The sequence below is a fragment of the Triticum dicoccoides genome, chromosome 2B (assembly GCF_002162155.2).
Source record: "Triticum dicoccoides isolate Atlit2015 ecotype Zavitan chromosome 2B, WEW_v2.0, whole genome shotgun sequence".
In the NCBI taxonomy this organism is placed as follows: domain Eukaryota; kingdom Viridiplantae; phylum Streptophyta; class Magnoliopsida; order Poales; family Poaceae; genus Triticum; species Triticum dicoccoides.
Window position 1 is genome coordinate 772,181,607 of NC_041383.1, and position 23,590 is coordinate 772,205,196.

A 23,590-nucleotide genomic window follows, 5' to 3' on the forward strand; every position below is an offset into this window, starting at 1 on the left:
CTTGTATACTTTTTTGCATGCATTATGGCGAGGGGTATCGACGTTGTCTCCGGTCCCTCTTCCCAGCCGGCGGGAGGAGCGATCGAGCACCCACCGCCGACATAGGGTGCGGATGCAGAGAGGATCGCATCACTGAAGACCATGAACTACACAACACCGAACTTGGAGCAGGGGTAGCCTGACAGGCGTGATTGTGAGATCTGCTTGGAGGACTTCGTCGAGGGCGAGACCCTGATGCTGCTCGACTGTGAGCGCTACTACCACCATCATTGTGTTCAGAAGTGGCTGCGATTGAAGAACACATGCCCAATTTGCAGAGGCGAGGAGGTAGCTTATATATACTAGCAAAAATTCTACTGTTAATTGATCATCATTTTTTTCATCATCACCTATCCTCTTCCTACGAGCCTAATTACAGAAAAACAAGTCACTTTTTAGGGCGCTAATTTGAAACTTGTGACGCGTGAATCCTAGTGAACTAATCACGTGAACAACCTTACCTTTAGATTACCATACTAATAATAAAAATATTGTACACACAGTGCTTATTTTGAGTTACCAACTTCAGACAATAAAAAATGTGGTATACTTCATTCAACATCCATGCATGCATGCTTCTGTGTATGCTTTTATCGTGTGTGCTAACCATGAAGTCCTTGTTGTATAAATGTTCTAACTTCCTGTTCTATTGCGATATATGCAGGATTCTCCGTCACAATTAAGATAAACTAAAGATTGTATTGCCATGACACGTAAATGTCTATGTTTCTAAACGTCGATGGTTTGTCATGCACTCGTATGAACCAGAATCAACAACGTCCGGAGGCAATTTATTTTGTATTACTTTATTAAACGTGCAAGCATATATATTTTGGCCGGGTGTGCCCTAACCTGTGTATAAATGTTAGTCAACCATTGCCTAATCCTTATCCATTTATGTGTGCATTTATGTATGATATTTGTTTTCTTCTCAGTTTTGCATCCTAGAAGCCAGTTAGTATGAGTTCGTGAGTGACAAGCATTAAGCATAATAAAGTCATAGCAACATCAATCTGAGAATATAATGTTGTGATAATTCAAAAAAATTCTACGTGTCACCAACATCAATCTAGGAGATGCTAGAAACGAGAGAGAGAGAGAGAGAGAGAGAGAGAGAGAGAGAGAGAGAGAGAGAAAGGGAGTGCATCTTCATACCCTTGAAGATCGCTAAGCGGAAGCGTTACAAGAACGCGGTTGATGGAGTCGTACTCGCGGTGATTCAAATCGCGGAAGATCCGATCTAGCGCCGAATGGACGATGCCTCCGCGTTCAACACACGTACAACCCGGGGACGTCTCCTCCTTCTTGATCCAGCAAGGGAAGAGGAGAAGTTGAGGGAGAGCTCCGGCAACACGACGGCGTGGTGGTGGAGCTTGTGGTTCTCCTGCAGGGCTTCGCCAAGCACTACAGAGGAGGAGGAAGAGTTGGAGGAGAGAGGGGCTGCGCCAAGGGAAGGGTTGCGGCTGCCCTCTTTCTCCCTCACTATATATAGGGGGAAGGGGGGAGGAGGCGCCCTAGGGTTTCCCTAGGAGAGGGGCGGCGACCACAGGGGAAACCCTAGATGGGTTTGGGCGCCCCCACCCCTAGGAAACTTTCCCCCCAAGCCGGGAGGGGTGGCTGCCCTAGGGGAGGCGCACCCACCTCTCCAGGTTACGTGAGATGGGGTGGGAGGGGCTCAGCCACTTAGTGGGCTGATGTGCCCCCTCCCCTTGGCCCATAAGGCACCCCAACGCTTGCCGGGGCCTCCGAAAACCTTTTCGGACACGCTGGTCGTCACCCGGTACGGCCGGAACAATTCCGGACTCCAATACCCTTTGTCCAATATATCGATCTTCACCTCCGGACCATTCCGGAGTTCCTCGTCACGTTCGGATCTCATCCGGGACTCCGAATAACCTTCGATAACCACATACTATTTCCCATAACAACTCTAGCGTCACCGAACCTTAAGTGTGTAGACCCTACGGGTTCGGGAACCATGCAGACATGACCGAGACACCTCTCCGGCCAATAACCAATAGCGGGATCTGGATACCCATATTGGTTTCCACATGTGCCACGATGATCTCATCGGATTAACCACTATGTCGGGGATTCAATCAATCCCATATACAATTCCCTTTGTCCATTGGTATGTTACTTGCCCGATATTCGATCATCGGTATCCCTATACCTTGTTCAATCTCGTTACCGGCAAGTCTCTTTACTCTTTCCGTAACGCATGATCCCGTGACTAACTCCTTAGTCACATTGAGCTCATTATGATGATGCATTATCGAGTGGGCCCAGAGATACCTCTCCGTCATACGGAGTGACAAATCCCAGTCTCGATTCGTGCCAACCCAACAGACACTTTTGAAGATACCTGTAGTACACCTTTATAGCCACCCAGTTACGTTGTGACGTTTGGTACACCGAAAGCATTCCTATGGTATCCGGGAGTTGCACAATCTCATGGTCTAAGGAAATGATACTTAACATTAGAAAAGCTCTTAGCAAACGAACTACACGATCTTGTGCTATGCTTAGGATTGGGTCTTGTCCATCACATCATTCTCCTAATAATGTGATCCCGTTATCAATGACATCCAATGTCCATGGTAAGGAAACCATAACCATCTATTGATCAACGAGCTAGTCAACTAGAGGCTCACTAGGGACATGTTGTGGTCTATGTATTCACACATATATTACGGTTTCCAGTCAATTATAACATGAACAATAGACAATTATCATGAACAAGGAAATATAATAATAACCATTTTATTATTGCCTCTAGGTCATACTTCCAACACATAATGGATACTAGGAATCAAGCCCTAACAAATCGACTCGATTACATGACCAATCTCATCCATCTCCATCTACCCCCAGTATGCCTACGATGGAATTACTCACTCCCCGTGGTGAGCATCATGAGGTTGTTGATGAAGAGGAATTGTTGTTGTCGATGGCGAGGAATTGCCCCGTCCAGAGCCCCAAACGGACTCCAATTCAGGCATCTCGATGAAGAATAGGAGGTGGTAGCGGCTCTGTATCATAAAACGCGATGAAACTTTCACTTTGATTTTTTTGTTGGGAAGACGGTACTTATGGTCCTGGAGGTAGGGGAAACAGAGACACAGGTGCCCCACAAGGCAACTCGTGGCTCCGTGGTGCCCCCCTTTAGTAGGTCTTTTTGCCAATAATTCTTACATATTCCAGAAAAATTCTTCGTAATATTTCAGCCCAATCCAAAAACTTTTGTTTCTGCGCAAAAAACAACACCATGGTAGTTCTGTTGAAAACAACGTCAGCCCGATTTAGTTTCATTCAAATCATGCAAATTAGAGTCCAAAAGAAGAGCAAAAGTGTTTGGAAAAATAGATACTTTGTACTCGTATCAATGACATCATCTTCTCTTCAGGTGAAGGTTCTGAGGAGCTAGGTTTAGCAATGCGGTTGTGCTCGAAGGCCTCCCTTTGGGGTCTTGGCGTCAGTTTCCATTTGTGCTTTAGTGTGGTGAGCATTCCATCGTCCAACGTTCAACACCCTTCGAGCCGGGCCAAGGAGACGGGGGCTCATTTCGATGGTGGAGCTAGATGGCGCTGTTGTGCTGGAAGGCCAACTAATGGCGGTGGGACGACTTCTGTTGACATCTTATCTCCTTCTCGAGTTGGCCTCTTCACAGCGTCGGTTCTCGGTGCATGTTTCAGGGCTCCAGTGTCTTGATGCCAATGTGTTTTGGGCTTTGTTGCTGCTCCTGGGCACCCTTGTATCATGCCAGAGTTTTGCATTTCTTTGCGGTATTGTTTCATTAATATAAACTCTTGCGTCACCCTTTTGTCTAGAAAGTTCTCCATGAAGCAGACAAGGAGAGAGGATTGACTTTAGCATGGTGATTCCATGGCAAATCTCCATCCCAAATTTGGTGACTAACAGCACACAAGCAGATGCAACGTACCTCACGGAAGAACCTCCTTGACATCTTCAACCCGTTTCCATGATCTACTTCTCCTAACATACAACTCGACCTTGGGAAACTCCATAGGAGGCCATGTTCGTCTGCTTGTGTGCCAAGTGAACGATGTGGCAATGTTATTGGCTGGTTGGAGGTGTCGATTCTCATGTCAAAACTACTCCAATGATTGATTTGGGTGTTGTGTGAAAAAATAGGATATAACTCGCAGTTCGTGGAAAAACTTCAAAACACGTGTACTATGGGTGTGTATGATTCTTAAATACAATTAACTTAATATTATTTATTTATCCTATATATATGTGAATAACAATTAGCTTTTTCTTATAATACTAATGTTTTGCGAAGTCATCTTGAGTAGAACATACACGCCAAAGAAGAGAGTAAACATACACCTCACTCAACTCATTTTCATGGGAATTGTCATTTCTAAGTCATTCGAGAAACAATTATTACTAATTCGACCAAATTATATGCAACTTATGAGAGATACAACTACCTGTTTTACATAGAATAAAAATTACTGGCACTTATAAATAAGATTTTCTAAGTCGGCTTTGAAACAGACACGCACAGTTCTTGCAGTTTCTAAAAACTTTAGATGCCTTGAAACTAAGATGAGAGCAAGGCACAGACTTAGCCATACACATAATGCACCAAAAAAGAAAAATCAAACAACCGTCCTCTTTTTGAAAAGCCAACAAAAAATTTGTAGTAAAAGAAAGAAAAGGATTACAAAAATTGTTGATCTTATTTCCTTGATCTAATGAAATTTTATGGAGAGAACATATGGATTTGCACGCTGAGAAAAAAACAACTATATATAGAAGGGAAATGAAGTACTCTCATATCTGCCGGATTGGTCTAGACCCATCCCAGTTGACAAAAACCAGACGCTCTGCCGCAGAAAAAACAAGACCGAGCGAGGTGGGCAGCTTCCTGCACCGGCCGGGCGGCGACAGCGAGAGGTGTGGCCCAAGCAGGCAAATGTGTCAAGAAGCACCCAGTTTCCTGGAAAACCAGCGCCCGCAGCCGCTTGTTTTGCTCCGGCTCTCCGGTATATAACCCCGTCCCACTCCCACTCTTCCTAACATCAACACAAACAGGCATCAGCTCACTGAGACAGTTCAAAGAAATCAAATCAGCTCTGTTCAACTTCGCAAGTCCACTAGTAGTACTACACACAAGTCAGTTTCCACTCCAGCAGCGCAGCAAGAACAAGAAGTATAGGAGAAGCGATGGCTGCTCCGGCGAAGGCGTCGTGGATGGTGGCAATGAGCGTGGGCGCAGTGGAGGCCCTCAAGGACCAAGCCGGGCTTTGCCGCTGGAACTACGCGCTCAGGTCCATCCACCGGGCTGCCAAGGCCAGCGTCCGCGGCGGCGTCTCGCATGGCAAGAAGCAGCTTCCGGCCACCGCGATGGTGGAGACGTGGCGAGCGGAGAAGGCTGAGGAGGGGCTGAGGACCGTCATGTACCTCAGCTGCTGGGCCCCAAATTAGGAGTACTAGTACTTAGGGGTGCTGTGTTTGTTGCAGCTTGTGCTTATGCGACAACCCCATGATCGATGTAAATACAACACGATGATGATGATGATGAAAGTTTTGGCTATGAGTTTACATCACCCTCCTTGTCCATGTGCTTCCATGACTATTTTTTGAAAGGCCAAAGGTTGATGTTTCTCAAGAGAGGAACAATGTTCAGAGCTACGAGAGCAAAACGAGGCATAGAGGAACTTCCGCTGCCTCTACCGAACTACCAAACTCTGAAGAAAGGATAGAACAGGGGAGTTGGATCTCAGCGATACACCCGGCTGCCCTCCAAGATTTCATATCTTCTTTGATCAAATTCGAACAACTCCAGGCCGCTGCAAGCGGTGGACGTTAGAGATTATAGCTTTGTGTGCTTTGATGGAGTCAGACCTGCTGGATGTGCTACTTGTGGCTGAGTCGACCGGCTGTTCATGCGACGAGATCATGGCGAACATGTTCTGAAGTACCCGTAGCCTCCGGGTGCCGCATTTCATGCACCACCGCCACAAAGTCTACCGCCACTCCGTCCTCCTGCACCTCCCTCGTCCGTGCATGCCGGCGCCGCCCCAATAACTTCCGCCGCCGGCATGCGGCTTAGCCGGCGCGACACCTCCTTCTTTCGCTCCCTCTCCGGTTCCTCCCGTCGTGGCCATCGGCGTGAGGAAGAAGACTGCCTACACCAGCCAGGCCGGTGCGGGTGAAGGCCCCGAGGAAGAAGGTGGTCGCGACAAGAGGCTGAGCTCCCTCTCCGCCTCTAGCCGGGCACATTCTACCCGATCGCGGCAACTCCGTCGGTCACGCCTACCAGGTGTTCGGTGAAACGCCCCGGAGGTAAAAAAAAACTCTTTTGCTTGAAACGCTCTGATGATCTTTGCTTTGACCTTGAAGCACTTGTTTGAGCTATGCCCATTGAATTTTGTAGTGAAAACATGCGCTCAACATATACCGAAAATATTGGAGGAGAATGTGGTGGATTTGAGTGCTCCCCTTGACGATTTCGATGCGCCTCAAGTGGAGCTCGAGGCGGAGGTGGATCAAGCGAATGACGGTGGTGATGAAGTGGAAGTGATTGAGGAGGCCGGGTATGATGCTAGGGTGGGGCGACCAGCAGCTACATGAAGACGAAGGATGTGTGCTTGATTCAAGCACGGTAGAGTGTGTCACTTGATGCGGTGGTCGACAACTATCAAAGCTTTGAAAATTATTGACAAAGTATGGAGGACAAGTACCACTAAATCCTGTCGTTCCCCTCCGGAACAAGGCACGGATTTAGTCATGCTCATAATGCATCCAAAGGGAAAAATCAAACAACCAACCTCTTATTGAAAAATCAACAAAATTTGCATGCACTAAAAGAACAAAAAATATTAGAAGAAATTGTTGATCTTATTTCCTTGATCTAATGAATTTTATATAGAGAACATATGGACTTGCACGCTTAAAAAAAAACTAAAAGGAAAATGAAGAAGTATCTCGTATCTGCCGGATTGGTCCTGTGCTAGTGGACAAAACCAGCCGCTCTGCCGCAGAATAAACAAGATGAAACGTGAAAGAAAAAGATGAGACGTGATGGGCGGCTACCTGCACCGGGACGTCGACAGCGAGAGGTGCGGCGCAAGCAAACGTGGATCCGACAGCACCCGGTATCAGAAAAACCAGCGCCCACGGCTGCCTGTTTTGCTCAGGCTCTCCCATATATAACCCCCACTCCGGCACTCCTCCCATCAACACAAACGAGTATCAATTCAGTGAGATAGTTTAAGAAAATCTACTCTGTTCTTTCAGTACCGCAACTTCGCAAACCCACTACTACACAAGGATCACAAGTCAGTCTCCACTCTTCAGCAGCGCAGCAAGAACAAGGAGGAGGAGGAGAGACGATGGCTGGTCCGGCGAAGGCGTCGTGGATGGTGGCCATGAGCGTGGGCGCAGTCGAGGCACTCAAGGACCAGGTCGAGCTCTGCCGCTGGAACTACGCCCTAAGGTCCATCCACTGTGCAGCCAAGGCCAACGTCCGCAGCGGCGTCTCGCAGGGTAACAAGCAGCTGCCTGCCTCAGTGGCCGCCGTGGCAGAGAGGCGGCGAGCGGAGAAGGCTGAGGAGGGGCTGAGGACTGTCATGTACCTTAGCTGCTGGGGCCTAAATTAGGAGTGGTAGTACCTAGGAGGGCTGTGTTTGTTGCAGCAAGCAACTTAGTATTAGTAAGCATCCATGGCCTGAGACTTGGCTCTGGTTGACCCCTGATCGGTTTGTAAAGATACACCACGATGATGATGATGCTGAAAATTTTGGCTATGAGTGCATAATTTATATCGCCCTACTTGATCCATGTGCTTCAGTGGCTTTTTTGAAAGGCCAAAGGCCATTCTGTATGAAGAGGGGAAGAAAGTTCAGAGTTACACAGGGAGATTCAGTCAGCAGAGCGAGGTGTTCGATAGAAAACAGAGGAGCTTCAGCTGCCTGTACAGAACAGCCAAACTCTGAACAAAGGTAGAACAGTGAAAACCGAAAAGGAGTTCGATCTCAGACCTTGTCTGATCAATTCGAACACCTCAAGGTCGCTGCAATGGAGGCCGTTAGAGATTCTACGTTGTGTTCCTTCCAAACAATCATTCTTCTAGTTTATTTTGACGTTGTATGCATTGCATTGGCTTCTATTGCTCGGAGTTGACTGTAAGTGTGTAACCACCCGCGGATCCGATCCATGTCATAGCGACGAGGTGGCAGGAGAGGAGGGTGAGACTTGAGCATAGAAAGGAGATGGGCATTCAGATTTCACTCATCGCATGCTTAAGGATGGCAATTTTATCCACGGGTACGGATACCCGCGGGTACCGTACCCACATGAGCAAGGTATGGACATACTTTTATACCCATGGGTAGTACCCATACTCTACCCGTTAAGTTATGGATAGGGTACGAGTATAGCATTGTACCCGCAGGTATACCCATATATACCATGCCCGTTTGTGAACTAATGTTAAGTTGTCATGATTAATCATTAACTTGTCATGTGACTTGTCTACTCCCATTGACAGTATATCCATACCCTGCCCGCTTGTGAACTAATGTTAAGTTGTCATGATTAATCATTAACTTGTCATGTGACTTGTCTACTCCCATTGACAGTATACCCATACCCTGCTCGCTTGTGAACTAATGTTAAGTTGTCATGAATTAATCATTAACTTGTCACGTGACTTGTCTACTCCTATTGACTTTTGAGTATGTTGTACTCATGTATCTGTTATTGAGCTGAGAGAATTGATCTCTTTTCATTAAACTTGCTATCAATGAGTGTAAAAATGTGAACAATTCGTGTACTGTTTATTCTACCCGCCGGGTACCAAATGAGTACGGGTACCCGTCGGATATGGGTACGGCTAAGGTTTCATACCCACGGGTACGGATATGGGTAGAATTTTGTACCCACTGACTATACGGGTATGGGTATGGTATTGCTATACCTTGCTCATACCCTATCCATTGCCATCTTTACGCGTGCATCAGCTTTTACACCCTCTGCTGTGGTGATCAGGTGTGACAAGGACGTCTTGCCCGACGAGATCGTTGGTGGCGAACGTGCTCTGCATTTCTTTGCTCTGCACTCTGCTGAACCGGCACGATGATATGTAAAAGGAATGTGATGAGAGCCATGACGTTAATAAGTTAACTAAACGTGTTTTCTGATCGGAGTGATGACTGACAGAGTGAGCGAGACACGATACTTTTTCATGAGCAAACGCTGACAGGAAGCAGACGGCCGGCCGGCTCCCGGCGGTATGGTGTAAACCATGGCCTCCGGCATCTGGTTTTCCCTGCCCGTCCGCGTCTCCTGAAGAGCATGTGGCCAAAAATCATAGTTAACCTACGTAAGTCCGACTAAACCGCGTTGCAGAAAGGATGATTGTTAGTCTAATCACTTGCCGATCCCAAGACGAGGAGGAGAAGACTCCGGTACGCGCTGCGTGCGTGCCTAGAGTGGACTAAATGAACTCAGTTGGAAGGTTTGCATAATGAGATATTAGAGCAAGTGGTACTACTCCCAGGCTCCCGGCAAGTGGATAACACACTGACTTCAGCACAGTGATAAGCTGACAGCAGCACACAACTTGCGGCACAAGCGGCACGCCGCATTTCCCAACCTTGGCGTCCGACAACAACCTGAGCCGCCAACCAAGGCACCCGGTTTAGGCCCACGAGTTCACAAACCACGCACGCGCAGGCCGCCCTTTCGTACGAGGCAGCTCGCGACGGCCAGGGCCAGCACGTACGGTTACATGCCGACATCGGCATCACCTATAAAACTACCAAGAGGAGCACCGCCATTTGGCAGGCAGCTGAGCACGCGCGCACACACACACAGCAACGAACCAAGCACTCTGCACTACTCACTCGAGCAAGGTTATACCTGGAATCGTGCAATTAGTCCTATGGCGAGCGGCGGCTTCCTCCTGGGCGGCGGCGATGACCGTGGAATATAAGTCATTTCACAAAAATGTACTACCCCATTCGTTCATTTTTATAAGTCATTTCAAACAACTCAAAATAGGTTGTTTTGTATATTGTTTGAAATGTCTTCAAAGTTTTATAAAAGTGCATAGACGGAATACTAGTTCAGAATATACACAGCGACAGCCTATGAGCAGTACTTTGCCGACAACGACAGAACAAGGTAGCCTATGAACCAGTTTGAGCATCCCCAATCGATTGCGCTGGGTTCACTGAGGCAGCCACACTCCAGGTCTTGCATCCATTTGCTCCATCCGCTCAGAGACAATGCTCCCCTGTCAAACTGACTATTTCGGTCCACCTACACATGGCATGATAAGTTACATCTGTTATGATTCACTAAGAACAAAATCATACACAAATTTCCTATATGGTGGAATGATGATGGTGGACAGTGGCGGAGGGCTCCGGTGGGCAGGGTATGGCATCCGCCATACCTTGATTCTGGGGCAATTTTTTTTATACCTATGCATCTATCGATCGGCAGACTCTGGATCGGCATCGGCTGTTTCGATCGACCGCAGCCAGTAGCGCTGGCCTGATGGGCCGACGCATCCAGCTGTTGGGCCACGCAGGCAGGCACGACAGGTTCGATTCGATTGAGAGTGTCTAAAAAAAGGTTTGATTCGATCGAGCGGCCACACACACAACGCACACGCACGCACGCGACCAACTCTACCCAGACGCGACGCAACCCTAAGCAGCTAGCGCGATGGCGGCTGCTGGCCATGTCGCGAGGACCAGGCGGGCGACTGATGACGGGGGCAGCTGACGGCGGCGGCAGGCTGGGGGCTTAGAGGGCTGCCGCAGCAAGCTCCAGCGAAGGAAGCAAGCGGCGGCTTCAGTGGCGGTAGAGCAAGTTCCAGCAGACGATGGCAGTTGGGAATTTTCCTGGTCATTCCCCGGTGTACGAACCAGAGGACTAATTGCAGCCACTTTGTTGGGTATTAGCAAATTTTCTTCTGTCAATTCTGCAGGATCTAAAGTAACTACAGTAATTCTGAACATAATGGATAAAAATTTATGTAGCGACCTTGTACAATATGGTGGAAAGTTTGTCTATTTTTTCATTCATGCTAGTGTACTGTGGACGCACAAGTTTTTGTTTTTAGATGATTATGCATAAAAGCTAATAAGATGCCCAACCAGCGCAGTTCTAGACGCCATTGAAATCTTCATTATTGGTTTGTTTTAGATTATTTTCCTATTGAAATATGCCTACATTTTTATTGTATTGGGGTTTACGTTTGTAATGTGTATTGACTCTTTTGATTTGCATCAAATTTTTTTTTCCTTAAAACTTCAGCACACCTTAAAAAAAATTCGTCCTCCGCCTCTGATGGTGGAGATAGCGGTGGAGGCAACACCAGTAGAGGTGATGGCACCGGCTCTACGGCCAGTGCGGGGCACCGACGGAGAGTCCTTCCTTATCTTGGACTTTCCTATATGGTGGAGTGATATTGCCGTGGCAATGGAGGTGTAGCAGTTCATGGTACAACGTGTGGGGCGAATGATAGACGAGGGAGGCACCGGCTAGGGATGGTGTTGTACATATAGCCGGTCTCCATGGGTCTCATGTACCTCCCCACCCCCCTTCCTTGATCCAAGGGCTCTAGAGAAGTCCCAACCCCTCCTAATACATTCCTTGATGGCCAATGATCCCGTAGGAACAAATGTGGATGAAATCAATGAAGAATCGCGGAAGTTACATGCAAATCCGCAGCCAGGGTCGGGCGGTACAACCATGCGCGATCATACCGTGCACTTCTGGAATCTGCACGTTATCTTTCATATTTTGGTCATCATTTCCTTATATGAACTGCAATTTAGGCGTTCCTAGGCTCGTTGGAATTTATGGACGTGCCTGATAATCTCCTGATATTTGATTTTCAATTTGGGCTCGTTGGGAAATGTTTTTTTTGTTATACTCTCCAAAAAGCATGAATGTACTGCGTCTAATTTCTTGGGTTTGACCCCAACTTGGTCCATCATGCTAAGTCCACGGGGCTCCAATTAGATAAAAAAAAAAGTGCAACGGGGCTCCAATACACCTACATAGACAAAACAAAATCCAAGAAAAAACTAATGAAAATGAAACGTTAGGCAATGACCTCAATAAAATGCACAACAATTTTTTTTATATGCAAAATTGACATGAAAATGGCTAGATGGATATGATATCAGAGATTTTGATACGAATGTGCAACAAGTGAGCTCTAAACCATGACACAAGACCCACTCATCATCAACTTGTACTACTTCCTGGACCTCCCTGACATCTCCATGGCTGGTGTGACCAACTCCACAAAGAAGATTGGTGAAGCATCTGCCACCGCCATGGCTCTCACCTTTTCAATTCGAGAGTATGATTTGTTCATCGCTTATTTACTTATTCATGTGTTGACCATAATTGTTTTTTTAACACAGTACAGACGCAAACGCTCATACATACGTGCATACGCTCACCCCTATGACCACACACACGCACACCCTACCCATATGAGCACCTTCGAGAGACTGAGCCGGCATACATTAACCCGTCAATTTTGGATCCAATTCGGGATTTTTCTTGGGAAGTTTCGGGAAGAAATTGGAATGGAATAATATAGATTCATACAGAGGAAAAGGTTCTCTATTGATGCAAACGCTGTACCTAGAGGATAGGGATAGAGGAAGAGGGAAAATCGAAATGAAATAAATAAAGAATAAAGCCAAAAAAATAAGTCGAAGATAGAAGAGCCCAGATTCCAAATGAAGAAATGGAAACTCGAAAAGGATCCTTCTGATTCTCAAAGAATGACCAGCCAAAACTTTAGGAATTCCTTGATAGTTGGTATAAATTCGTAAGCCGGGTCGGCTGATACGCTTTAAAAAGGTTCTTGTTCTATATATTCCTTTTCTAGTCTTTCTCTTTTGATGTCGCAAAGTTGAAACCAAGAAATATCTGTTACGTTCCTGATGTTTCTAAACACTTTCAATAAAACCCTCTCGTAGAAGTATTTTAACAATGTTTTCGGTAATATTTGTAGATACTACTCAAACTGTTCATTTTTTATTCATGTCCGCATTTCTTATAGAGGTTAGTAAATCAGCAATAGTGTCCTTGCCCATAAGACTCTAATTCTAGGTTCCTCCTGAAAGTACCAGAGACTCCTAAAGGCATACCATCAGAAAAGCTTCCTTGACCAATAGGGTAAATCAAGGAAACAACAATAGCAGCTGCAACACGAGCTGAATATGCAACAGCAATCCAAGGACGCATACCCAAACGGAAACTAAGTTCCCACTCACAACCCATATAACAAGCGCTCTACTCTAAATCCATATGCTTTAAATGGATAAGAGAGATATGGATTTTCCACTCAACTCAAATTGTATCCTTTTCCTTCTGCTTGGACACGAAGAGATATGAAATATTTGACTAAGACTGGATTTCATTCCACTTTCCTATTTCTGAACAACAACTTATGTTATCAACTATTTCGTGTTTTCAAAGTTATTTTATTAATTGTCTCATACCCTATTTTTGATTTCGATAGTATGGTGTAGTGTATCTTATGCAAAGGAATTCTAAGGTTTCTTTATTTTATTTTATTATGCAATAAGAAGAATTCTTCCATTTTCTTTTTCTTTAGTTGCGGGAAAACCCAAATTAAAACTTTTATTTTATAGCGAGCGCAATTTATAGTAAAAAATCCTGTATCCTTCGACTTAGATCAAAAGGAATTTTTCCACTAGAACTATGGAACCCCCAAGTGGTTGCGGTTGTACCTGTACTGCAGGAATACGAAAACTCTTTGTCAATCCTTTCGACCTTGGTTCCGTAGGAGCAAGTCAGAAAGGTTGAGAAATAGAACCATCTGATTTGATTCGTTCCCAATAGCCATGAGATGATCATCTTAGGGTGATCCTTTTGTCAACCGATGCTCCTATTACACTCGTAGTATCTGAAGGATGAGAACCCACTATGTAGCATCTACATTGATAATTCAAGCATTGTATACGTCATTAGTCTGATTCTTTGTAGGAACTACCCGTAATAACGAACTTGCAAAATGGATATGTTTATCATAAAGAGATTCATTGTTCCTGACCGTGCTTCACCTTAATTGTTATTTGAACAAAAAGACCGTTTCCATTTTTTTACAATAAACTCTTGCTTTGCCCAATAGAAACACAAACACTGCTTGAAAGAGTTGGAACTTCTTTTTTCTAACTTGCAGGAAACACCACATATGCTAGAGCATGCAAAATACATGGAGCCATGGAGATTGCGTCTCACCTTCTCAAGTCATTGGAGCAGAGCAGTCTTAAACTGCCTGACTCCGCGACCGATAGAATTCTGATCTAGCCGGTGCGCCTTCTCGAATGCGTAAAACTGACCTATGTTCGCAGCAAAAAAAAGTCTATGATGAATTTGGAAAACTCATCTCACTCTTACTCTATGGCTCGGACTTAATGGGGAAAGAAAACATCTTCCAGAATTTCTTTTTTGTTCAATTCTGGACAAAAAAGAAAAGGAAAAAAAGGAATTTATAGGGACAGTGTTACCCCCTATATCCCCTAGTTTATATTGTAGGAATAATAAAACAATTTAGCAGTCTGACACACTCATGTTCTTATTATCTTGAGATTTACGAAGTCATCGTAGGCACCTCATCGTCGACGGAAACGTCTCTTCCCACTAAAAGTGTGTCGCCAGAAATCCTGAATAACTGCTGCTATCATAGATTTAACTATGCTATGTCTAGTACGTCTCATACATTTATCTACCAATATGAGATTAATATTGTTAAAGTATCATCAGATTTATTTATGAATTAAATTAATCAGAAAACTGGTAATATACCCGGCATAGAAGGAGGAGGGTTTGAGGACTTTCATGTACCTCAGCTGTTGGGGCCCAAATTAGGATGGAGTGCTAGTACAAGGTTAGGGGTGGTGTGCTCGCTGCAGCAAGTAGTAGCAGCAGAACTTACAAATAGTTTCTTTTTCCTAAGTGGTGGCTAGGCATACACCTCCCCTCCAAGCATCACTTGTCAGTCTATGGATTCGCCTCCCCTCCACCTGCCTCTCCGGTGCTCGGCGGCATGAAGGAGAATCATGTCTCAATTTTGGTTACTAGTTTAAGTTAAGGTTTCTAGTCCTCATAGGGGTGGCGTTCAGGCGGATTCAGCGTACAAGTGGGATACGAGAGAGGGGGAAGTTAAGATTACATGGACTTTGTCAGAAAGGTTGAACCTGAACCCTGTCGCTAACAACCTAATAAGTTTGTTTTGAAGGAACCATAAGTGATTTCTCCCTAATAAGTTTCTTCTTTGCAGTCCCATTTGCAATTGTAGGTACGCCGCATAGAATGCACGCATGATGTTTTTGCATGAGAACCAATCACGTAGAAAACCAACACCGGAGCAAGACATACCGACTGCGGACCATCGAGGTATAGCCCTCTGGGAGAGAGAGATGACCTCAATGAACCATAGATTATCAACAAACACAACATGTAATGACCTTGAGATAAAGTAACAAAGACAATTGCAATTCCATCTCTTGAGAGGCAACACTAGCGAGCCACAACACCAAATTTAGATGTTCTTCTCCCGTGCATGTCTCTTGCCTTCATGATGGAGGCAAGAAAAAACTCAGGATTAGGAGGGTGAATTCACATCTCACACACCACCTCCACCCTTTTCAACCCTACCACGGGGGGAAGTCTTGATCGGGTCAGAAATCCGGTTAGCCGGCGAGCTCCGACCACCCTAGCTCCAGCCCTCATGACCACAAGATGGATCATGAAGGGCAGAAGAGTAAAGACACGATCGGGTTTATTTGGAAGAAGGACATATATACAAGATCCAGGCCGCCCTCCCACTTACCACTAGCCATCGTGGCTGTCGAAGATGGTGGGGAGGGAGTCAGAGTGGGAGGGGAAGGAAAGGAGGGCTCTCAAAATGTGTGCTGGCCAGAGCGAGAGCCATGCCATGGGGAGGCATAACATATTTGCCTTTCCAATTCTCGTCGAATGACCAACAATTTGGATTTCTTCCTAGGTCCATTGAAGCAAGAAAATTGAAAAATAGGTTAACTTTCTAACAAAGATACGAGTTCCTTCCAAGTAATTAACTAGATCAATAATATCGTAATAATTACTATTCCGATAAATAATTTTTCTCCACAAATCTTTGTTAAGATATTTGCTAGGCACATATATCATAGAACTCCGTATAAAAATATTTAAAGATAATACTAAATCAAACACATTGCATTATTTGTACATCTAAGTGACACAAAAATTAATATGTATATGAATGTTGACATACTAATTTTTTTTTCATTTTCTTACATCTAGATGTAATTTAACATTGTCGAAAACAAGTTTCTTAAAATAACATATATTGTGCAACAAAATGGAGTTAGTTAAACATTATAGTAATTTCAATTGTATAATAGTTACATTTAAGTTAATACTTGTGGTTTATGATGTCAGTATAACAGAGAAAATAGTTTAAAATTGTTTGGTAATGTTGTATCAAACCAAAAAAATGTATAGCTATTATGTTATTTTAATAAGTAAAAGTATTTAGTATAAATGGATAATAACCAAGTTTATAAACTATATGTCTAGTATATATGGAAGCAATCTCGTTGGACAAGGGAAACAAAATATTCTAGCTAGGAAGCAAATTCAAATTGCATTGGATTCACCACAGTTGGAAACAATTTTTCTCGTATGGAAGCAAAATGCATGGCCCCTAATTACGCGCAGCACTAACAGTAAGAATAGACGAGGTCATTGGAAGCAATTATTAGGGATTGTTTCCTAAAACGGTGCTTCCATTGCTAAAAAATGCTTCAACCATGGAAACAAGAATATTTTTTGATATTCCATAGAAGCAGCATCGTGATGCTTTTGAAACAATGTATAATTAGACACAATCTTGTTGTGTTCACCAATTGATGGAAACATATAAAATAATGCATGTAAGATGGAAAAAAAAATCCACATTGAAGCAGTTCCTTCGGAAGCAAAACTGAATAAAATTGGAAACAACATTTTTTGTAAGGCCACAAATTATATCGCGTACAATGCCAATTTTCTACAGTTATTACTCTCCTTACTGTCCCAAAATTGTTGGCTAAATATATGGAAAACCTTGAATTAATTTCCTAAATAACGGAAGTAATTATTAGCAAATCCCACGTAATCAGCTCCGGTAGGTTTTAATTTTAGAAACTGCACATGCGCAGGGGCCTGCTCATCTAGCGGCTATAGGCACTTCCATCCAACGGCTTGCTACTGATCTGGTAGGAAGCTAGGATTAGTAGTCTGAGCCCTAGGAGTTCCCTTCATGTTTTTTTAGAGAAAAGGCCAGAGCCCAATGAGGGAGTCCTGGATTAGGGGGTGTCCGGATAGCCGAACTATCACCGTTGGCCGGACTCCTGGACTATGAAGATACAAGATTGAAGACTTCGTCCCGTGTCCGGATGAGACTTTCCTTGGCGTAGAAGGCAAGCTTGGCAATACGGATATGTAGATCTCCTACCATTGTAACCGACTCTGTGTAACCCTAACCCTCTCCGGTGTCTATATAAATCGGAGGGTTTTAGTCCGTAGGACGAACAACAACCATACCATAGGCTAGCTTCTAGGGTTTAGCCTCTTCGATCTCGTGGTAGATCTACTCTTGTACTACCCATATCATCAATATCAATCAAGCAGGAGTAGGGCTTTACTTCCATCGAGAGGGCCCGAACCTGGGTAAAAACATCGTGTCCCTTGTCTCCTGTTACCATCCGCCTAGAGACACAGTTCGGGACCCCCTACCCGAGATCCGCCGGTTTTGACACCGACATTGGTGCTTTCATTGAGAGTTCCTCTGTGTCATCATCTTTAGGCCCGATGGCTCCTTTGATCATCAACAACGACGTGGTCCAGGGTGAGACTTTTCTCCCCGGACAGATCTTCGTATTCGGCGGCTTTGCACCGCGGGCCAATTCGCTTGGCCATCTGGAGCAGATCGAAAGATACGCCCCTGGCCATCAGGTCAGATTTGGGAGTTTGAACTACACGGCTGACATCCGCGGAGACTTGATCTTCGACGAATTCGAACCACAGCCAAGTGCGCCGCACTGTCTCGATGGGTATGATCTAGCTCTGCCGCCGAACAGTGCCCTGGAGGCCGCACCAGCGTCCGCTCTGACCTTTAGCTCGGAGCCGACTTCGCAGATCGAGGACGAGCGGCTGGACACTGCCTCGGGGGCTACAATCTCTACGGCGATTGAGCCAAACACCATCCCTGTCCTTTGCAAAGCCCATGACTCCGAGGTGCCGGACTCCTCTCCGGACTCCGAACCTCCCGCGCCCCTGCCAATTAAATCCGATTGGGCGCCGGTTATGGAGTTCACTGCCGCGGACGTCTTTCAGCACTCGCCCTTTGGCGACATCCTAAATTCACTAAAGTCTCTCTCTTTATCAGGAGAGCCCTGGCCGGACTATGGTCAGGAAGGTTGGGATGCGGACGATGAAGAAATTCAACACCCGCCCACCACCCACTTCATAGCCACTGTCGAAAGTTTAAACGACATACTTAATTTCGACTCCGAAGACATCGACGGTATGGACGACGATGTAGGAGATAACTACAAATCAGCACCTATAGGGTACTGGACAGCCACCCCATCTCACGATGTGTACATGGTGGATACACCTAAAGGAAGTGACGACGAGGAACAACGGGACGCTACGAAGGATAAATCCCTCGAAAAGCAATCAAGACGGCGACGAAAGCGCCACACAAAGTCCTGCCTCGACAAAGACGGCGGCCATACAGACCCAGCCATAGAGCAGGTCGAACAGGTGGACGACGAACATGCCATTGAACAACCGTCCGAACAGGACAACTTGGATAAATAACCCGTCCCCGGCGAAGATAACAGTCCGGACGATCTCACACCGGACAAGTTGTTGGAGCAAAAGAACCTCCACAAAAGGCTCGTCGCCACTGCGCGTAGCCTGAACAAGCAGAAGCGGAAGCTCAAAACAGCGGAAGATGCACTCAGAATCAGATGGAGCAAAGTACTCAACACCGCACACAAATACGGCGACAGTCGCCAAACAAAGAGCTAACCGAAGCGCAAACTACTACCCGAATTCAATGAGGAGGCCTTAGAGCCCCCACAATCAAAGAACAAAGAGGCCGCCCGGTCGGATAGACGACCACATGACAAGCATAGAGCGGCAAGCGGCGCCGCACACAAACCGGCACACGATCCGCATAAGGATTCACATCAAAAGGATGGCCCAGTTAGGTCCATCTACGGGCCAAGAAAGCAAGCTCTTCTAAGAAATGCAACGCGCCAAATATCCGGACATCACGACACACCCAAATATAGGGGAGCCACGCACCCCCTATGTTTCATCGATGAGGTGCTGGATCACGAATTCCCAGCGGGATTTAAACCCGTAAACATAGAGGCATACGACGGAACAACAGACCCAGGAGTCTGGATAGATGATTACATCCTCCACATACACATGGCTAGAGGAGATGATCTCTACGCCATAAAATACTTACCCCTCAAGCTCAAAGGGCCAGCACGGCACTAGCTTAAAAGCCTCCCTGAAAATACCATTGGAAATTGGGAAGAGCTCGAGGATGCTTTTCGGGCAAATTTTCAAGGGACTTATGTCCGCCCTCCGGATGCAGACGATTTAAGTCACATAACTCAACAACCCGGAGAGTCAGCCTGCAAATTCTGGAACAGGTTCCTCACCAAAAAGAACCAAATAGTCGACTGTCCGGACGCCGAAGCCTTAGCAGCTTTCAAACACAACGTCCGAGACGAATGGCTCGCCAGGCACCTTGGCCAGGAAAAGCCAAGAACAATGGCCGCACTAACAAGCCTCATGACCCGCTTTTGCGTGGGAGAGGATAGTTGACTGGCAAGATGTAGTACCAGCGACCCAAGTACATCCGAAGTAAGAGATGGAAACGGGAAACCACGACGCAGCAAGGACCAGCGCCAGACAAGGGAAACAGTCCGAAGAGCACGGTAGTCAACGCCGGATTCAAAAGCTCTCGGCAGAATCATAAAAAACTGCCCCTCAAGGATAACAGCCACGAGCTATCCAACTTAAACAAAATCTTGGACAAAATATGCCAAATCCACAGTACCCCCGGGAAGCCTGCAAATCATACCCACAGAGATTATTGGGTCTTCAAGCAGTCCGGCAAACTCAATGCCGGACACAAGGGGCTCGACACACCAAGCGAAGACGATGACGAACCCCGCAAGCAGAGAACCGGAAAACAAAAGAATTTCCCACAAGAAGTCAAAACAGTAAACTCACTTCATGTGACAAAAGGGAAAATCATAACCACGCCCATAGAAATACGCGCCGCACGGCCTATCCCAGCGGAGTCCCGACATTGGTTGTCAAAACCAAGCACCTTTGATCATTAGGATTACTCCGGACGTATCCGAAATGCAGGATGGACTGCCCTGATATTAGATCCTATAATCGACGGACTCCAATTCACAGAAGTCCTAATGGACGGCGATAGTGATCTAAACCTGCTATATCAGGACACAATCCGCAAAATGGGGATAGACCCAACCAAAATTCGCCACAGCAACACCTCCTTCAAGGGGGTAATGCCAGGCCTATATGCCCATTGCACGGGCTCCCTACTGCTAGAAGTTCTGTTTGGCTCATCCGACAACTTCCGCCGCGAAAAGTTAACCTTCCATATCGCCCCATTCAAAAGTAGTTATCAAGCACTATTGGGACGTGAAGCTTTCGCCTGCTTTAACGCAATACCGCATTATGCATATCTTACACTTAAAATGCCCGGTCCACGCGGCATCATCTCATTAAAGGGAAATATTAAGTGTTACTCGAGCACGGAAGAACGTGAGACTGCCTGGACAGTCACACACTAATCCGTCTCTGCAAAACCAAGCACCTGAACAGGTCATTCGGACCCCGGACACGGCTAGACGAGTCCGGCGTAATCATATGAAGGCCTACTAGCCACACACCCCCGTACAAGGGGCTGCATGCATGTACAACCAAACACAATAAAGCTCAATTTTATTCGCTTTTCGAATCGTACTCCTTTCATTTAATATAGAGTACATTTCTCGCACGATCTTTCTTCAACTAAGTTCTTCTCCTTTACAGATGAACACCATGCTACACCCGTCCAGGATACGGCACAATGGAGACACAGGCGCAGACATGCAGTAGGGACCCGTTGCAAGAATTCTTTTCAGATTAAGACCATGCATAAACCTTTTTTACTGTCTCTTGTTGATACACATCCCCCGGTTTCTTGCTATGACCGAGGAGGAGGCTGGCGTTTTGGCATTGGCCGCGTCAGAATTTTTTGCGTGTACCTGGACACTAGGGGCTTAGGGCATTGTTCTGCCCGTTTTCATAAAGTCCGAATACCTTAGGGAGTGTTCGGCGTCTCGAGTTAGGCCTTATATGCATCAGCTCCGAATCATGTCTTTGGTCAAATGTTGGGTTTGCCCGGCTCATGTGTTTTGCTGCCTTACGTTCCGCTCTATCGGCTAACGCGGCACCAGAAGAACTACTGCGATTGTGCCCGGGTTCGGCCTGGTGAGCACCTCAGTAGAGAAAGCCGAAAACTGACTGTCATGATATAGCGTGAGACTGGTCAACCACTCAATGACCCACCGGAATGTTTAGAATTCCTCCGCATTAAGGAAGGACCGTTTCCCGGTCAGGCACATACGCGCCCCAAATTCGGGAGAGCACGGTGCCCCTAGGGGCTATATAGTAGCGCCACCATCGAACTCCTATGGCTAAGTGAAAGTGATAAAGCATTATAGTCCGGTTGCCTAGTTTGCTACGCTATCACCTCCTTCACAGGACCAAGACGTTGGATTAAGTGTGAAAATGCGCTTTTTTTGCAAACACCCCCGCACTATGTGCGTGGGGGCTGAAGCCAAGGACTGCCATCTTTCAGGTTATATAGACATATACATTAACAGCCGCACAGGAGGTATCTTAATACTTGAATGCACAAGTATAAAAAGCCCTTATATTATATTGTTCCACAAATCATACGTGTCATTTGAACATAATATCCTTCGACAACTGCGTCTCTATTGAACGAGCGCCCTGCAGGACTTCCTCAAAATAGTGCTCGGCAGGTACTCGGCTTCTGTCCGAATCATGGGATGCAACGTCGGTGGCCTTCATCTCCCCCAGTATGTCTTGACACGGGCGAGAGCCATCCGCGCACCCTCTATGCATGCTGACCGCTTCATTGCACTAATATGCGGCACCGCACCAAGGAACTGCTGCACTAAGCCAAAATAACTCTTCGGCTCGGGCCTCTCCGGCCACAAATGAGTCACGACAGACTTCATGGCAAGTCCGGACAACCTATTCAGCTCAGCTCATTCAGCCAAACGATCGGTCAATGGAAGCGGACGCTCTGGACTATGGAACTGCGACCAAAAAAGCTCCTCCATTCCGTGATCCTTTTGGCCTCGGAAGTGTTCGACCGCGTCTGCGACACTCGCCGCCAGGTCCAGATAAGCATCCTCCGCACCCCACAGCTGGCCCAACTAAGCATAACTAGGATCCGTGAATTTCCTCCGCAGCAGAAAAGGCTTTCCAGCCGCAATATCTTCGGCCTGACGTAGCTCCTCTTTCATAGCTCTCATCACAGAGCGAGCATCCTTGGCCTCAGTAGCGGCCTTTTTCAGGTCCTCTTGTTCCGCTCAACTTTCTTTTTCAAGAAGATCGCAACGGTCGGTAGCATTCTTCAACTTTACGGCCATCTCGGCCATTTCTTTCTTGCTTTGGCAGTGAGCAGCCTGTTCGGCTCTCAGCTCTTCGGCCGCTTTTAAGGCAGCCGCATCACTTTTTCGGGCTTGCTCCTTGACTCGGGCGAGTTCCGCCCGAAGGTCCTCCATGGCAGCGGCACCATCTGCGTCAAGCACACATGTTGTAAGGCTCAGACATTAAGCTACCTTACCGGGGTGTCCACGGAGAAACTGCATACCTTGTGACTTGTCCAGCCGCTTATTGATAAGCGCGATGTCAGATTCCGCCACGTCAAGTTGCCGCTTTAGTTCGGCAAATTCATCAGTCTGGCTCGCCACCGGACGCTTCGCCACCTACATAGGAAGAGCGCATATTATACCTGGGATTATGATCCTCGGCGCGCTGTCATTTTTGACAACGCACCGAGTCTCAGGGGCTACTATCTATACAGGGCGCATTCTATATGAAAAACTGTCAGAAGGTACATTATTTTGCGTACCTCAAAACCCGTCAGTAAACTTATGACGGCGTCATGCAATCCACTTTCAGTGGATGAAATCCTTTCAATCACCGTACCCATTACAGCGCACGGTGATCTTCTGAGATAGATGCTCGCTCGAGCAGATCTTTCAGCTCCTCCGACCGTACACCAGTCGGTGCCGGACTCGTCTGATGGCCTTTTTCGAAGGACGGATGCAGAGGGCTTTGAGGGGACATACGACTGCCTTCGGGCCCCGCCGGATTAGGA

The 23,590-nt window shown here is 46.3% G+C and overlaps 2 protein-coding genes across 2 annotated transcripts; both read left to right on the top strand.

The window, feature by feature from the left end:
• Positions 1 to 5,095: 5,095 nt before the first annotated feature.
• LOC119368716 lies at positions 5,096 to 5,618 on the top strand. The gene has a single exon (XM_037633892.1). It carries the CDS (start codon positions 5,236 to 5,238, stop codon positions 5,494 to 5,496), a length of 261 nt encoding a protein of 86 aa, XP_037489789.1. The 5' UTR covers positions 5,096 to 5,235; the 3' UTR covers positions 5,497 to 5,618.
• Positions 5,619 to 7,262: 1,644 nt separating this feature from the next.
• LOC119368717 lies at positions 7,263 to 7,847 on the top strand. The gene has a single exon (XM_037633893.1). The coding sequence runs from the start codon at positions 7,407 to 7,409 to the stop codon at positions 7,671 to 7,673; it is 267 nt and encodes an 88-aa protein (XP_037489790.1). The 5' UTR covers positions 7,263 to 7,406; the 3' UTR covers positions 7,674 to 7,847.
• The last annotated feature ends 15,743 nt before the right edge of the window (positions 7,848 to 23,590 follow it).